Source organism: Cyanistes caeruleus, chromosome 1 (assembly GCF_971803275.1).
Source record: "Cyanistes caeruleus chromosome 1, bCyaCae1.hap1.1, whole genome shotgun sequence".
In the NCBI taxonomy this organism is placed as follows: domain Eukaryota; kingdom Metazoa; phylum Chordata; class Aves; order Passeriformes; family Paridae; genus Cyanistes; species Cyanistes caeruleus.
Window position 1 is genome coordinate 23,785,646 of NC_141701.1, and position 18,592 is coordinate 23,804,237.

Here is an 18,592-nt window from a genome sequence, read left to right on the forward strand (position 1 = left end):
TAGAGAGAGAGAGGGAGAAGACTAAAATTACCTGAAATGTTCAGAAATATGTTTTCACAGGACCAAAGGAAAGGAATTCAGGGAAGCCACATAGGAGTGTGTCCTGAGAGACATGCTGAATACTGAACAAAGGGCAGTCGAACACACAGTACAATAACAGCTGTGGACAACAACAGAGATGAGGCCAGGAAGAAGATACAGCCAAACCAAGAGCAGAGCGAAAACGCCAGAGATAAAAAATGTATTTTGTTTAATCCATGCTAATCCATACATAGTAAAGTACAGGCTCTCTTCCTTGATTGCAAAGCTATCCTCCCCCTGCCTATAGTCACTTCAATGCTCAGTCTCAATACACAGTTAAATAATTTCTGCTAAAGCTTTTCCTGACAGTTTTCTTGCATTCAAATACACATGCTCATTCTTCCAACTTTGAAGCATCATCACTACTTGCAGGAAGCTTGCTCCTTGCACTATATAGAACTACTCAGCTGATTTATAGGACATTTACTGTAACTGCTTTTGGGCACAAACAAAGCAGTCTTTTTTCTTTTTCCTTTTCTCAGCAAAGAATGAGAACTGTCAGAAGTATCCATTAGTACAGTGTTTGTCCAAGAATTCTGTCATACTGCTGTTATTACAGGAAAGACAAGAAAAGCAATCTCAGACAAGGACATATGACTTGGCAGACAAGTGAAAAAGAGATATCAGCCTAATATCCCAAGAAGAAACTTAGCTACTGCCAGCAAGCTGACAGCTACATTTCATGTGCATCTGCTGTTTCCCTGGAACTGCATTTTGCAGAAGTGTGAAGTCAGACACTTCACAATTCTAGCAAGTTAAGACATTGAAGAAAAAACTCAGCACTCTGAATCCATATTAAAATAACCAAACAAACTTTAATATGTTTTTTTCCAAGATCTAATATACAAATACAATGGTAATAATGTACTCTTCTTTTGCAAGCTTGGATGAAATACATTGAAGTCCACTTTTCGCATGTTATATAAATAATCATCTAAAGCAACCTAGAAAAGAAGAAAAAAGCTTAATATGTATGGTGCACACATGTAATTAGGCATTAAGTTTAAAAAGTAATACAAGAAACCAAATGCAAAACTGCAAAAAAGGCTTGACAGTTTGCCTGTGCTATTAAATGGTAATCATCACATTCCAAGCACATAAAAAAGTCAAGTTTTGTGAAGAGATGCATTATCTTTTAGTAGACCAAACACCAAATTATGAAAACAGACAGGATTTGGGGCTCTTGCATCAGAACAGCAGTCTATGAATAAAGAGACATCTTGTGTGGAATGACGTAGTTAAAAAAAATAGAAGAGTCAGAAGTCTTGATCAAACTGTAAGGTTCTACAGTCAGGCACACATTATGATTTCTATTAGTTTAGGTATTACATCCTCCCAAAATAGACATATGAAGTAGTAGTTAACCATGCTTAATCTGATACTCTTCACAAATGTATCAGCACAGTAATAAGTCCATCATTTAAAGAGTGCATATATCACACCCACCGTACAGAAAAAAGCAGGATACGCCTTCACGGGAACTTTCTTACTGAAAGATCTAGCCTAAAAGTAAATGGGGTGGGAGGGAAAAACAAAACACAAAAAAAAGTACTTATCAGAAGAATTTAACATTTCCAATTAAACATCAAGTACTATATATAATGCTTAGAGGCAACAAACTGTATTACCAGTGTTATCCCTTTTAGACATCCTGAAACTGTAATGTTTCATTCCACAAAAGCTGTGTACAAAAGCAGTTACACAAAAGTATGTGATACTGGGAGAGGCTTACTAAAATACTTCCAAGATTTGACAGACCTCAAGATTATATACTATTAACCAAGGTAAATTAGCATGCCTTGTTCCAACAAAGTCCCAAGCTGTATCTGGTTTAGTAAATACAGTTTAATTTTTTAAATTTTTTTTCCAATAGACAGAAATAATGGAAGACCAGAAATGCATTTTTCTGTGTTCATCTTTTTGGTTCAATGTTGCCATCAGTCCCAGGAGTCCAGCTGTAAATGCTCTGGTTACATTTCTGAGACATCAAAATTATCTCAGTTCCACAGTATCTACATCTAAAAATCTAAAGCATGGCTGCATCAAATCTGCAATTTAAACTCATATTCAAGTCAGTACATCTAAAAGAGCTGAACAAGTCTTCCTGTAACGCCTTTAAAATCAAAATCCCTCCTTGTTTTTTTTTTTTCTTACAGGCTGAAACAAACTAACTCACTATAAATACTGGTAAGAATGTGTGAGTTTGTTAAGTTTAGTTTTTCACGGACCTTCCCAGACAACTAAGAAAATGAGCCTGAAACTTTAGGAGGAAAAAATTATCTATCTTTTCAGAAGACAAATGATTTTAAAATTTTGAGATATAATAACAACTGTGTCTGTTTGTGTGTATCTATTTCTAAAATAGAAAATTATTCTTCCCTGATCTAATCCTCTGCCCTTCCATTATTAATTGCAAGACGAAAAACTGAAGTAGTCGTGTTTGACCTCCTCAACCAAGAATGTGTCATATGTTATTCAGAAAGCATTTTATCTCCCTTGGTAAGCTGAGTCTCATAATGATATAGCACAAATGAGACAAATGCAAAAAGCCAGAAGGGAGACCCTTTTCCACAAAAGGAATCAGGGAAGGGGTGCTGAAGAGGCAGAATGTGCAAACGTATTTGTAGGCTTTCAAGGGAACACTTTGGGGGACTAACAGAACATTTTGTTATATGCTTTTATGCTGATAAAACACACCATTCCTAAAAGAGAAAACTGCAATCTTCATTATATTTTGCCACCTGCTGGTCAGCAGTTGCAGTGTCAGGAAGACCTGACCATAATCCAGGAACTTTCCTCCCTAGATTAAGGGCCACATGACTACAATATGTTTCGCATAACATGGCTGAGACTCCATTTAGCATTTCATATTTAAGTGTCTTCTGGCTGTGCAATGGGAGTGGTAATTGTTACCCTCATCCTCTAAAACACATGGTTTGTGTAACAAATGCTGAGATAGCTAAAACCTTTCTGCAGGTTTGAACTTTACCCTACCCTGTAATCCCAATGAAAACAAAGGATAAGTGGCTGTAAAGACCCTCAGGCAAAACAAAATGGTGATTTTATACAGCAGAATAGATGCACTTTAAGGCACCAGCCCATTACATTCACCTAAAGTCCTAAATACCCAGCAAATGCTGCCAGCAAAAGCCCATTTCATCCATTAGGCAGAGAGTATCCTTGTCCTTGCATTAACAAAGACCATCTGATTATGAAGGAGACCAATACTCTGTTACTGCTGCCAGTTATGGCCAGTTCAAGTGGTTTGAACACTCTAGAGTTCCTCACTGTCAACTATTCACTGATGATGGGAGACTAGAGGAAGTATTCAGAGATTATTTTTTTTTTTAATTTTCATTAAGATGATATAACCCATCCATTAAAAAACACAAAAAGCAGGGAGAAAATGGGAGGAGCGCCAGGATCAACATTCAGTTGAATAAAATGCTAATGCTGCCCTAATCTGATTTCTTTGTATTCATACTTTTCTCTTTAGTCTCCAATTACATGATCACATTGCGTATTTTCCACAGGACCCTCCCAGTGAATAACATAGGCAGGGCTCTAGGAATGAAGCAGGAAGAAAGAAGGCCTGTTCTCTTCAGGAGTTGGTGGCTCATGTTGGGAACCAGGGGGCCAATGCACTATGAATTATCAAATTACCTGAAAGGTTCTGAAGAACCAAATTCTCTTCCTGCTTCTGTCCCGAAGTTTCCACACAATACCAACAACCAAATTTTAAGTATGTGGACCATAAATACACATTACTCGTTTTCCATACCTCCCATCCCTGAAATGAAGCATTTCAGGCCATGCACTTGCAATTTTTCTAAGCCTAAACTGCAACTAAAGGCAATGGGTTTTATAGACTGTACACTATGGGTTGAAGGGTGGTAAATTTAAAAAAAAAAAAAAAAAAAAAAAGAAATCCAAATATTTCAGCTTGAACAAAGAAAACTGAGTTTTGATGTTGTACTTGTCTCTGTTCCCTGCTTCTAAATGGAATAAACAGTTTTCCTGGGCATGTGACCACAAAAACTGCGACATCAGGTTAAACAACATGAACAGGAATGCCTTAAATGCAAATTATAATTAGTGTATGAAAAATAAAGCCAAAGGGTACACAGAATCATAGAATGGTTTGGGAGGGATCATCTGGTTCCAACCCTCCTGCCATGGCCTGGGACACTTCCCACTACACCAGGTTGCTCAAGACCCCACCCAACATGCCCTTGGACACATCCAGAGAGGGGGCATCCACAGCTTCTCTGGGAAACCTGTGTCTCACCACCCTCGCAGCAAAGAATTTCTTTCTAATATATAATCTGAGCCTGCTCTCTTTTAGTTTAAAGCCATTTCCCCTTGTCCTTAATGCCCTTGTAAAAAGTCCCTCTCTGGCTTTCTTGTAGGGTCCCTTTAGGTACTGGAGAGCTGTTATAACATGCACACATAATTAAAATAAAAACGTTAATCAGCTCAGTAGGCACTGACTGAACAAACCAGGGATGTCCCATTTCAGAAAAAAGATTAAGGGCTCTCCTATTTCGATTGCATAAGATACTGTGATCACAGGTAATGCTGTAATTGAGGGTTATATTAATGGTGCAAATGCAGAGATAAATCTGGCATTTCTTTACTCTGAAGTGGTATCTTTCCAGACTTTGCAATACTCTCAATGAACATGCACTTGTAGATGTAAGAAACTCTTTGCAGCGTTTTGTTTTCCAGCTAGAGGCAGACAAAGCATTGCCAATAAAACATTCTTCTGCTTTTGAACTGTGCACTAGCAAGCATCTCAGAATGTAGCTAGAAAAAATAAAAGCATCAAAGAAAAAATAGGACTCTGCAGGTCTTTAGGGCCCATCATCCACTGTTCCAGCCAGACTTTCCTAATTGACTTGGCTGCATGCCAGAAAAGAAATAAACAGAAAGCACCTTTCTCAACATAGCTTTGAGCATGGCTGCTCATGTCAGGGAATGAATCCCCCCTCCCACACACACTAACCAGCAGTTAAAGGCAACATGCTCTCTTTTCTTGGTAGCCATTCAACTGTGCTGTGAAATACCGTAAGCAGATGTATTTTCTATGGTGCAGTGCTCATCCCATGCCGGCACATAGCTGCATTTATAAAAGTCTCCTTAAAGTTTCTCTACCAGTAATACTTCTTTTAGGCAGCATTTTTATATATGAAATTGGACCTGGCTGTGAGTACACTGCCTCCTGTGCACAAAGATAATATACAGTAGTTATAATCTTTGAATCTTTTGTGTGGTGGGATTTTTTAAATATAAACTCTCAAAATAATAGAAGCTAAAATATTTGAAATTGAGTAAGTAGGCAGCTTTAAGTCTTCTAACAACAAACACTTTGTGAAAACTAGCATCAGTTATATTTATTTAGATAAATAAAAGGAATCTCACATGTTCTAGATGAATATGAGCCTGGCTGGCGATGTCATAAATTACATCTCTCACATTTTTCTCTTGCTTGCCTCTTATGAAATCCTCTTGTGAAACTCCATGCTAGACACAGGGAGGAAAACCAAAATCAAAAAAGAGAAAAAACCCTCTATAAAGATAAAGTTACCATTTTTGCTCCTCAAAAACCTGTCCCAGCAATGAGGCTAAGGAGTAAAACTACAACAGCCTAAATGTTCTACTTCTGCTCTCTCATTTTTTAATTCCCTTTCTTTTGGTCAGTCACCTGGGGAAAAAAATCAAGAGAACAAAGAGAACAATTGGTATAGACTCTCTGCACAAGTTTGTTTCCTAAAATTTTGTGGTCAGTAAAATAATAAATTCATATTTTAAAGTTTGGGGAATTTAGATCAGTTTAGATACCTAATTTTTCAAACCATAATCCAAGAATCAAGCAGAAGAAAGCCAGTTAACAGCTACTACAGAAGCCATGCTGGCTTTTGAATCTTGGGATTGGTGTGCACATCCCAGGCTTGCAAAAAAACCAACCAACCAACCAACCAACCAACCCCCAACCCCCAAAACATCAAAGCTATCTCCAAAAATCAACCAACCAACCAAAGCCAGAACCACCAGAAAAGAACCCTTCCAAACTCCAAAAAGCTAACTCCAAACTTATTCTTCGACTTTAGTGACCAATGTTAAGACAGAATACAGCATATGCAGAACTGCACCAGCTGCCCACTCCTCTCAACACTCAGGCATGTGAGAGCTGTATGAAGGTGGGCAGGAAGGCTTCACAGGAGGTACAGACTCAGGAGAACTCCACAGTTCTTGCCAGCAGCCGAAATGCTTACAAGACTCTCTGTACAGAAGGGATACAAGCTGTTTTTACAGTTTCACTGCAGAACACCTTCCGTGGCAAGGAATGACTGCATTTTCAGGCTATGTTTGAAAAGCTTAAAACTTGGAAGGCCTCCCATAATATGCAGTCCCAGAAGGGCTGAAAGCAGAGTGCCATTCTTTTCTGTAGGCTTATAACCCTGACAGATATTAATATCTACATTTTTTGCAGCTTCCTACATTACTAAACTTCCAATCCAAACTTCTAATTGTATTAAAATTATATTCAGAAAATACTAACACAACCACCTTAAGCATCACCATTAACTGCATAAATTTTGGTTAAGCTGAAAAAGAACAGCATTAACATTTAAAAATAAAAACTGGAAATGAAGGACTAACAGCTGAGCAGCCTAAAGATTAATCCATGGAACATTAATGAAAAATTCTGAGCTTTAATCCCATTTTACCTAAACTGCAAAATCTGCTAAATTCCAATTCAAATTTGATGTACAGTTTAAATTGGAGGACTATACTATCTCCTACAGAAACGTACAGAATACAGGCCTGTAACTGTCAAATATGGAACAGAATAAAACCCACAAACCACCAGCACATTATGAAAAGGTAATAAAGAGCAGCACAAGAAGATTGTTCAAAAGTAAAATTTCTCACAGTGCTTCCTTTAAGGTGATAGAAAAAGGAAAAAAAAAAACCCAAAAAAACCCCAGACCCAACCCCAAAAACCCCAGGCCCCACTCTGCACATGCATTTTTATAATTGGAAAAATTCCTGAAACCTAAAATACTAATACACTTAATAACAATAAACAAACAAACTCCAAAGAGCAATCTAAAGTTTCTTGAAGACCAGTCCTCTCATTTCCCAAAAGATATAAAACCGTGACAATGGCATATTATTAGGCCACAGCAGAATGAGTAAAAATAAAGAAAAAACACACCATTTATTTTTGGCATAATAAATTATGATCTCAAATCTAGCCTTGAGAAACACAGAAAAACTATACTGTTCAATTCTAGACTATTTGCTTCTCTTACCAACATACAAACGTCCATGGGAAGAAAGACCTTTTGTCTTGTACAGTGATACGGAGTTGCTCTTAAACAGGTAACTATGCCTTGTGCTTTCCCAATGTGACTGGCTGCATGGTCAGCATGGATGTCCCTCACACCTAAAATTGCAGAAATGGCATGTTTAGAAACATGCAATCAAGCCTTTTGACGGACAGGGTCTTCTCTGATGAGTATCACAGTCATTCTTAGGAAAGCTACATGCATTGGTCCATTACAGAACAATCCATGTGCATAAGCTGCCTTGAGATCTCATCTCAGAGGTGCAAAACAGCAGGACAATTCATTCATTTCCACATTCAGGAGCAAGATGCCTCTTGTTGCAGTATCTGCAAAGGGTATACTTGGCAGAGCAGCACCTGTTCAGATATAACACACTGGTACACAAACTCGTTTTCATTTGCATATCCTCTCCCAGGATAACAGTATTTCATTAACTGTTTTCCCTGCCAGAAAAAGTATTCAAGTGTGAGATTCCTGACAAGCATTAATGCTTACAGTTCAGTTTCATGATTAGCTGCAGCTGATTCATCAGTGTAGTGAAGTCAAAGAGAATGATCCTATGCTTCAGCCCCCAAAACTGTATTTCTGCTCCCTCCCTTGTGCTGTCAGGAGCTATGAGACAAACTGAATCAGATCACCAAAACAATGGAAAACTGATGTTAGTTACTGCACAGACACACAACTGTGAGAACTCAGAGGGAGACGACTGGGGCAGAGCAGCATTGCTCTTCACAGTAAGACCATACAAGCTTGCCTTAGACTGATTATAAAGCTGAGCTGGGATAAAATTAAAATTTAAATTAAAATTTATAAAAATTCTAACAGAAGCAGCATCCTACAAAGAAAGAAATGAGAATACAGCAATTACAGATCGATGAGCCTAACTGCCATCTGGAAATAACCCTGGGGGTACCACATTCACTGCAGACCCACTGTCTGGGTCTTCAGTGTGTCTCAGAATCCCCTGTGAAAGGGTGACTATACCCAGACTATGGGGACTGATTTTGGCAATGGCAGCAGAAAGCAAAGTGTGGCTTGGAGGAATTATTTACTAACTACTTAGGTAATTAGTCAGAGAGCACAAACATCAGTATTTTTTAATGACAGGAGTTGAGAGGAAGTACCAGGACTTTGGACGACATGATTACCAGCCAAAATGAGCTTGACAAAAGAAATAACCTGAAATCATCAAGAATAAAACAGCACTAGAACTGGGAGAGATACACACTAACTGAAGACTAGTCAGGAAAAGTCTAAAAAGCACAAAAAGCATGACCTGAATGAAAACATGTCCACCCAATCTAGAAAACACTGCTGATGAGCAACACCAAGAAAGCGAATGTATTTGATTAGTTTCTCCATTTGCAGGAAAAAAAAAATCACAGAAGTTAACTGTTTAATATGCAGTGAAGGAGACTTCTGCTTACACATTCTGCTAAATTTTAGTGTTTTAAAATAAGTTAAACATGACAATAGAACACTTAGAATATTCAGAGTCTCCACACAGATTTTCAAAGAGTCTTATCTAATTTGTACGAGGAATGAGTGATCCAAGCATGATTGAACTTATTCAGGATTTCTCAGAATGGAAGACATTGGCATTTCTCATATTCCTACATTTCTTCACTAAGAGATTCAGAAAGACACTTGCAACATTTCACTGATTTCCTACTGAGGAAGCAAACATCAGATGTTAAGAAATAAGTTCCTCAATTCTTCCAAAGAAGAATGTACTCACCATCTCGCTCTTTTTACTTCTCTTTTTTCTATTTTTTTTAAACTCTTTTAACATCAGTATTTGCCTTTCATCAGATTAGTCTGATAAGAAGGAAAATATTGCTACTATTATACTTAATAATAATAATATAGTAAAAGTAATAATAATAATTATTTTCACCTATTCTTTACATCCGAGCTCATATTTGGAATATTTCCATAATGCAACAGACACCTTAATGAAAATTACCCTTTTCTTCACTACAACTCAACAGTTCTTTCCCAATCTGTGGTTCTTACATTAGACACGACACAGACAGTAGCTCTTGATTACAGGGATCATCTTCGTTGCATTTTTTTCAACCTCCTCATTTACTGATAGTTAGCCTACTTCTAGAAAGAGGAGAGGATTCAGACACAAATTTACATCATCACCAAAGGAAGTTTATAGGCTGGTAAGCTGGCTGTTTCAAGATAATCAGTGTCCATCACTGCAATAACAGAACAGTATACAGGATACCTACAGCACTTTGTATTCTGACAAGCAGGACAATTGAAATACAGTGAAGAGCTGAATTTACCACATTCCTTAAGAGGAGCAAGAACAGAGAAAACAAAGCAATGAACAACAGTAGGAAACTGCACTTCAATGAGCTCTGCACTGAGGAGCTTCCAAGGAATGCACAGAGTTCTAGGATAGCTGCAGTACAATTCCACATTTATGGTTCAGCACTCAAAAGATACCTGAAATTCTACCTAGGACAACTTTTACTGAAATCAAGCTCCAGTGGGAAAGAAAAACTTTTTGAAATAGCAGTAAATATTGTACTTGCACTAATGAGTTATCAGCAAAAACCTAGAAAGGGGAAAACACCTACCCAGCGTTTCCAAGGTGAGGTACAAGAGAGCACTCTGAGTGTTCTCAGCGTATGTTTCGAGCTCCTGGATGTTACGGTACGCCCTATCATCCAAATTCTTCTCCTGGAATATAAACACGGAGCTTCAGTAGAACACAAACATAAATGCTGTTTGTACAGGCTTATTACTACAGTCATGTCAACCCAATGCACTACCAAAAACAGAAAAAAGGACAAAACTGAGAGACAGAGAGAGAGAGAGAGTATAAACTCAGATAGAAGCAGTCATTAAAGCTTACAGCAAGCCAAACAAATAACTATACTCAACTGCAGCCAAGTAAGTCTGCTTATAGGAGCAAATACAACTTTCTGCAATAATATGAAATCAGAATTCTCCATAAAAAAAGAAACAGCCAAAACAAAACATCATATGGTATTCCTACAGTATAGGGTTGTCAATTTTAATATTTAATTTGCATCTGAAAAAGAAATTCAGATAAATAGGAAGGTATTTTTTAAAAGCATAAGTCTACTAAACACACACAAGTGTTAAAGTCATATAAAAAACCATAGATTCATAGAATCAATCATAGAGTGGTTTGGGTTGGAAGGGGCTTTAAAGATCATCTAGCTCCAAGTTCCCTGCCACGGACATAGAAACCTTATACCAGTCCAGGTTGCTAAGAGGTCCACCCAACCTCTGAACACCTCACAGAGAGCCTACAACCTCTGTTCCAGTGCCTCACCATCCCCACAGTAACCAATTTCTTTCTCAGATCTAATCTAAACCTACCCTTCTTCACTTCAAAGCCATTCCCTCTTGTTCTATCACTACATGCCCTTATCAAAAGTCCCTCTCCAGCTCTTGTAAGCCCCTTCTAGATACTAGAAGGTGCTCTAAGGTCTCCCCAGAGCCTTCTCTACTCCAGAATCAACAGCCCCAAATCTCTCAGCCTGTCTTCACAAGAGAGGTGTTCCAGCCCTCTGAACAACTTATTGGCACTAATGAGCAATACACCCAAAATAATAAAATATACCCAAAACTATAACATCCTCCAGCATTCCTCCTGTCCTAGCAGTTTCTGTGGTTGAAACATACCACTCTTAAGACTAAAAAGCAGTCTTAACATTAAGAAAGTCTGAAGTCATTCATAGCAATGACCCTCTGCAAGTAATTGACCATCAATTTGCTCAGTTTATAGCTTCACCAGACACTTACTTTAACTGCAAAATTAGCTTAGGAGATTCCTGCACTCTGCTTTTCATTCTTGTCCTTGTGTCAGTGTTTGTAGCAACATTACTGTACCAGTGATACTTTTAATCTTGTTTTTTCCCAGGAAAAAAGGTGGCTATTTTAAACTCCATGTGATCTGAATACTCCAGTTTACACCACTGCTTAGAAAAAACTCCAGTCATGATAAGGAGTAGCTTGAAAGTGTGGCAGAAGGAAGTGTTCAGATAGGTCATTTAATTTTTGAGATTTTATATCCATGTGAACTCACAAAATATATCAATTTAAGACAAAAATAAACAAAGGATTCTATTAGCCATTCTGGCAGAAAGAACACAAACTATGGAGAGTAGCATCAAGGAAGCATTAAAAAAAATCTAGCAGTATCATTTTAAAAGAGAACTGCTAGTGTCTGGAAAAACATATAAGCCTTTGTTTTACACACAAACATAAAAATAAGGAAATATGACTAAAGCCGGAATGAGACTCTTAAGATTAAGTACTTACTCTTTCATCTATGATCTTCATGAACCACATTTTAGTCAAGTTATGCCTCTTGACAGCCTGAAAATTATCAAATAAAATCTCCATGTTAATGTATACAAAGTGATGGTAGTACTGCATCCTGAAGGCTGAAATACATTTACCTGTTTAAAATAAGAAATACATTCACTGGATTAAATCAAAGTGGCATGTCAGTGCAAAATGAGAATCTTCTTCAAATACAAAAAATTTTCAGCTGGCATTTACTGCAAGTTGCTGCACACAGTAAAAGAAATACCAGACATCAAGCCAGCTAACTAAAAGCATTTCTTTAAAAATGTCTTTGAAATTAATTTATTCTTGGAGTCATATGTTCTCACAAAATATTTGCAGATAACTATGTTCACTTTCCAAAAAGAACAGTTTCCTCCAGAGCCCAGCAATAAAAATATTTCCTCTGTAAATCCTCACGAAAATGTCAGCACAGCATACTAATACGTACTGTAAAGACAACATGCTAACAAAGCAATACAACTAATATTATGTGTTTGTTTAAAATCATATCACACAGCATCTCATACTCATGCATTCTTCTTTTGGTTCTTGTCTTATATTTGACTTCCTTCCTGTGCAACTTCATTTGATCAACTTGCCTTCAATCTTCTTAATTTCACATTTTGAATTTTTCAGAACATGTCAGAAAGGCTACAATCACACATTACAACATCTATAAACAAAATTTACGGAGCAGTTTTCTCACAATTTAGTCCTTATAGCTCACTTTCAACTTTTTTACATCCATCATATTAGTGAATATTTTTTCAAAGTTTGACAAGACCAGATCTTGTTGATTCAATAAATTCTGCTTAAGACAGTACTTGGTATATGAAAAGGCAAATTTTAGGTCATAACTACAAATGTCAGTTTTGACTCTCACTTGTTCACCTCAAGTATCATTTTGTAAATTAAATCCTTGAAACACTAACTTAAAGGACCAAACTCAACTCAACAATGCTAAATTACCCATATTATCCATTTTGAGTTACCTTCATTCAAACATGAATTCTTATTTCTCCAAAGTTTGAAAAATTGGCTTCTTCCACAGAAATGAACAGAGAATTAGACCTCACTTTTCATATGTTCAAAACAAACAGAAAAGTAAGATCACACATCATAGAGTTGCTGTGTAAGTTTATATTAAAGTCACCAAGAACTGAGTTATTGATAATTATAGAAATAATATTAAAGGCTATTTATCTACTTTACTAGTGCATAAAAATTTGGAACCCAAATGCAGGTATTCTTGGATATAGAAAACTTCAGGAACATACTTAAATATCACAAATTAAATTTATTCTGGAAAATCACACTGTCCTCATATAAACTCAACAGCAACAAAGGAGTATACATAGAATATGCTGTGCAAAGACATGTTAATTCTACTAACAGCTCTGCAATACTTGTGAGTTCAGGTGTCTTTCCAAATCCTTTTTGTATGAATTGCAATGACATTCTTGGACACTTGTGAAGTCATGGGTGTCAAATGGGTCACTCTTGGAGTATTTGTGGAAATATGTAAATAAAATCCCATACTGACTGCAAAAGTCACCAAGTCACATTGAATTGTTTGCTCACTCCAGTGAACTAACTGCAATGTTCTGCAGTGCTTAGAGCTATCAGAGCTCCTTTAAAATACTTTCTGAATAAATATTTTTCATCATCTTATTTTGCAAGCAGTTCTTTTTGGATTGTATTATATTGGTCTTCCTTTACAGGAATCATACATGAGGTGAAATCTCATCAAAAACCATTCTTCTTCCACTTCAAAACTAATTTTCTGTTTTGTGGGAAAGAAGTATGACTGGCAGTCTTAGCTATTGGAAAGGATTGCAATTGGTATCCCAGAATCTGAATGACTTATATATGAATACTGTACTGGTTTTAGCTGGGATAGAGTTAATTTTCTTCACAGCACGTTTATGGGGCTGTGTTCTGGACTTGTGCTGGCAACAGTGCTGTTGGTTAGAATGGATGCAGCACAGCACACACACAAAACACTGGCATTACTTCCCACAGTAATAATAAAGCAAATTTTAGGACAAGAAAGATGTATTTTACCCTCCACAGCTCTGTAGCAATGGGCTGATGTGGTGGGTTATCGCCGTATATGTCCTCCACAGCATCCCTCCAGAACTGCATCCGCATCAGACCCGTAGTCTTCTGAGTTATGGAGTCTTTAATCTGGAAAGGATACATCTGGAGTGAAAATCAGTGTCTTTAAGATACTTGGTCTATCTATGTTGAAAAGACAGACACAGGACAGAGTCAAACTCAGCAGGGAAAGAGCTCAGTTCGGAACTGACATTTATTCCTTACAAAGTTTAAGAACACTACACAGAGTAAATGCGACATCTTCACCAAAACCTGATTTTAAAACCCACAGAGATTAAGTTCTGGGCAACCCTCACCTTAGCTTTCTTCCCTGAAGGAAACAGCAGTGACAGGAGCGAGGGAGGGCACACCACAGATTGGTCTAAGCACAGCCCATGAAAGCTGGTTGGAGGTTTTGCCTGGTCAGCTCATTTCCTGGATCACTCCTTTCTGGAAAGCACTGCCAACTTTCCTGGTTGCACTGGCAGTTTCTGGCCACAAAGCAAAGGGGAGAGAGAGACTAGAGCCACTCCTCTCACACAACTCTCTAACAACAATCTTCCCTCCTCTAGCCTTTTCATCACCTCGCTCCTGCCAACAAAGACTTGGTCCTGATGACAGCATCCCATTTTTTGACAGACCTTCTACAGTTAGGATTTAGGTGCACTTTACCCATTAACTGCACACAAAGCCAGGATTTGGATGCAATCACATAACAGAATCAAGATCCACTGACTGTTTGTTACAATTCAGTTTGAAAATGCATAAACAAAAAAGTTGTAAAAATTATACACATAAACAAAATAATAGGGCAGGCTGGGTACTTTCCATGGGCCATTCAAAACTGGAGGTTTGTACTGCACTATTTATTCATTGCCCTTGACAGTATAAAAGTTAATCTTGCCAAAACACCACCTACTACAGAAGGAGTACTTACAAGTGTAATTCTGAATATTGAAATTGTTATTTTAAATTTCCAGAGTTCACAAATGTATTTTAATACCTGCCTGAGCCAGTTCCACATTGAAGGCTCTCAAGGCGAAAGCAGAGGTTCGAGATTCCGCAGGCAACAGCAGAGAACACAGAAACCCTTCATAGTCACGCTTCCTATAGAAGAATCAAAATGCACATTTGTTATTTATAGCTCTAAGACAATTGGATGTGCTATTCCTTAGCACTGAACTCCTGAAAGAGCAGCAGTAAGTTATAGCTCAAAACTGACTTTGCAAACATAGCAGCTTTTAGGCTTGTTTTATAATAAGACCAACTCCAAGAGAGAGGACAGGCTGTTTGAACTCTCGGTGCACCTCTGAAATCCACATCTCAAGATATCTGTCTAAAGGCATGAAGGCAGGCTGTGGCAAAACTGCAAATAGAATCCAGACTGTCCAACTTGCAGATTTCTGTTCCAAATATGAAACCACAGTTCTTTAAAAGACTGTGATTTGGAGCTTGGCAGAAGAGTGCTTGCTTAACCATTAAGTTTTTGTTTACTGGCAAGTAAATTCAAAGCAGAAAACCTCCGGGAGTTGGCAGTTTTGCTGCAGGTAAGTCATTGCCAAGCTGGAGTGATGTGCCTTCATTTGGCCACGTGGGTGTGCCACAAAATTATAAACACAGCGCTCAGAATTATAAACTACGAAATCACTCCAGCTAACAAAAACACCTGACCACTTCTGAAAAGCTAAACTGCTTGTTTTGAATATTATTTTTGTGTACTTTCTGATAAGCCTGAAACCTGATTCTTCCTCAGAACAAGACAAGCTCCCAAGTTTGGCCTGCAGAGTGGAGAAGCAGGTTGTGAAGGAAAAACACTTGTACTCATTTTCATTAAGTGTTCTTGCACGTAGTCCTATTTCTTTTGAATATGATCTTAAAATAGAAAGCCAAACTAAACCCAAGGGTTATTAAAGCTGCTACTTTTAGCATCAAACAAAAACAAAGTGAAGTTTAACAGAGATGCTTAACCCTACAATACACATCAGCTGAAAACTAGCAAATGCTTAGCTTCTGTAACTGTTGTCAAACTCTTTTAGAGCTTGATGCAATCCAGAATTATCAACAACAACAACAAAAAACTACATTTTTAAGTTGTAGTAGGCTTTAGAGGACACCTTCATATTACAGAAGAGATGCATTAACCCTCCCTCAGTTAAGACATTTTCTGAAAAGTGTTATCAGCTCAAAATCTAATGCTTTTTTCAAGATTAGTTGCAGAAATACCCAGTATTGCCCACTCTAGACAGAGCTGCACGGTTTACAGCCACATTTCCCCAGTTCCAGTCTGTGTTGTTCACACAACACAGAACCACCTCTACTTTCAGAAAGGAAACAAAGAAACACGTTACACAAAGTACACAGCAACACAATAAAGAAAATTGTCTTCCCTGTGGTAATGGTGATGACATTATGGACTTTTGGTCAGTTGTTTTTTTTCAATTATTCCAAGCTTAAAAGTTTAGTAGAGCAAATCCATTAAGCCTCAGTAAAATAAAATTGATATTGCTATAGACCACATTCCACCCCAACCCTCTTCAAGTATCAATGTAAGGAATGAAGAAAGGAGTGAATGACCTTAAGCCAAATATTGAGTGTTTTCATAGTTTTCAAATAAGTACAAGCTTACATATGAACCCACAGACAGAAGAAAAAATAGTAATGGTCATAACTGGACTTTCCATATAATGAATTTATAATAAAGCTATCAATCCACAAGCTTTTCTTTGAGAGCAGACGTTGTAGACATAAAACATACCTATAAGGGAGACATATTTTTAGTCAAATAGCTTGAAGTGAATTTGGTTGTTTAACAGAAAAAGGAAGACTAAAGAGAAAGTGCATCTTCCACACTGCAAAAACAAATACACCTTATTAAGGCAGAACTCAGTTGTACTTCCTAATGTGTTGGAGACTCAAATTCAGAACAGAGTTGCTGACACTTGCATAGCCCCAAGTGTTTTATTTCTGTTTGAATAATAATTCCTTCCACTTATTTTTTATAATTATTATTATTCCTATGCAATATTTGTGCTACAGGGAACAGCAGTTTCAATTAAATTATGCCAAAAGCCTAACTACCTTTCATTTTACTGTTTTGAATGCTGGTGTGTTTCTCATTAGTCCTTTTATCATTTAACAAAAATACATATTAAAAAAAAAGTTTTAATTCAATCATCTCACTGGAACCTAACTATTCTGTTCACAGTTGCTTGTTACTCGAAACATTCAACCTGCAGATGTTAACTTTACCTGTATATTGTCTGTACACACAGCCTCTGGTCTCCTGAGTATCAGGGAAACAAATCCTGGGCAGAATAACTAAGAAAAGAAAGCTGTGTTCTGAAAATAATGAAAAATGCACCGTGGCTGTGGATTCTGGTGTGTCTGTACAGCTTCTTGTTGCTGAACATTTAAGATTGTCCCATTTCTTTCCCTTTGCTCTCCTACCTCACATTACTGCAGACTACGCACTTTTCTGTCTTTTACAAGCACCAGTTTGGAGAAGATAATCCTATTCCACTCTTTCTATACACACATGGAACCCCTTCTCTCAGCTTTTGACAATCATCTGTAACAACAGTATCCAAAAGGAAATTACCTAGGTCTTTACTAAGAGATTACATATTACTTTACAAAGAACTGAATTCCTGGGAATTACAAAGCAGCCAAGGGGCCCTACACATTGTTTACAGCCCAGAATCCAAGAAGGAAAAGTGGCCTGACCTGGAAGTGTGTGACTGCACTCCTGCTCCTCTTGGAGCATTTTGGGTTTGACAAAGAATAAAAGGATGTTTTGGACACACAGCCCTCCTCTTGTGCTTAGGACAGAAAAAGTACTGAGCTGCTCCAGCTGTCAGATGTCCTCTGCTTTGGCCTGTTTCTCCAAGGAGCACTCAGAAGCACGGCTATTTCTCAGTAGCCAAGATCTGAAAACAGCCGATGTTTGTAAACATCCACTTCGGTGATTTCGCTCTCCAAAACACCAATACAAGGAAACAGAAACTTTCAATATTTCTGAAGAAGTGCAGCCATGAAGGGGCGGGAGGAGGGGAGGGGGGTATTGCCCGTGGGAGGCTGCCCAGGAAGGTGGTGGAGCGTCCCTCTCTGGACACATTAAACACCCTGAACATATTCCTGTGTAACCTGCTCTAGGTGACCGTGCCTGGCCGGGGGGTGGGACTGGATATCTCCAACTGTCCCTTCCGACACAAACTAATCAGTGATTTTGTGTGCAGGTTAAATCATCCGCGCGGCCTAAATACGCGCCTGGTTTCCACGCTCCCGACACGGCGTGGTCCTGCCGGTCCACCGCCGCCGGCCACACGGGCTATTTTCGGGGCCAGGAGAGCCCGAGGGCGGCCCAGGCAATCCCAGCCATCCTTTCCGGGAACTCGTCAGGGTTCCCGTCGTGTGGGAAGCGCTGCCGAGCTTTCCCGGGCCGGACTCGGCGCCCCGCTCTACGGAGCGCGCATCCCTGCGCCTGCAGCCCCCCGCGGCCGGCACTCACCGCACCAGCTCGGCGCAGTACTGCACCGCTCCTCCGGCCGCCGGGCCGCTCCAGCCCGCCGCCGCTGCCCTCCCGCCGAGCGCCGGCAGCCGCGGCAGGCGGTGGCCGATCCCGCAGCGGCGCCGCTGCGCTGCCCGCGCCATGCTGCCCGCCATGGTGCCCGCCATGGCCGTGGCCCCGCCCCGCGCACGGGCCGCCGGCAGGGGGCGCC

General features: G+C 38.8%; 1 protein-coding gene across 5 annotated transcripts; it reads right to left on the minus strand.

The window, feature by feature from the left end:
* Positions 1-876: 876 nt before the first annotated feature.
* On the minus strand, positions 877-18,548 carry NDUFAF6 (NADH:ubiquinone oxidoreductase complex assembly factor 6). Of its 5 annotated transcripts, none has more exons than XM_086882183.1 (9): positions 18,382-18,548; positions 14,882-14,981; positions 13,842-13,964; positions 11,748-11,804; positions 10,031-10,133; positions 7,401-7,534; positions 5,503-5,604; positions 1,528-1,584; positions 877-1,025 (listed from the first exon to the last, which is right to left on the minus strand). In XM_086882183.1, the coding sequence occupies exons 1-9, from the start codon at positions 18,546-18,548 to the stop codon at positions 897-899; spliced, it is 972 nt and encodes a 323-aa protein (XP_086738309.1). In that variant the 3' UTR covers positions 877-896. The 5 variants fall into 5 exon arrangements, with proteins under 5 accessions (XP_086738309.1, XP_086738325.1, XP_086738326.1 ...); XM_086882199.1 differs by having other exon boundaries at positions 14,878-14,981; positions 18,382-18,489; XM_086882200.1 differs by lacking the exon at positions 18,382-18,548 and adding an exon at positions 14,192-14,365 and having other exon boundaries at positions 14,878-14,981.
* Positions 18,549-18,592: the final 44 nt, after the last annotated feature.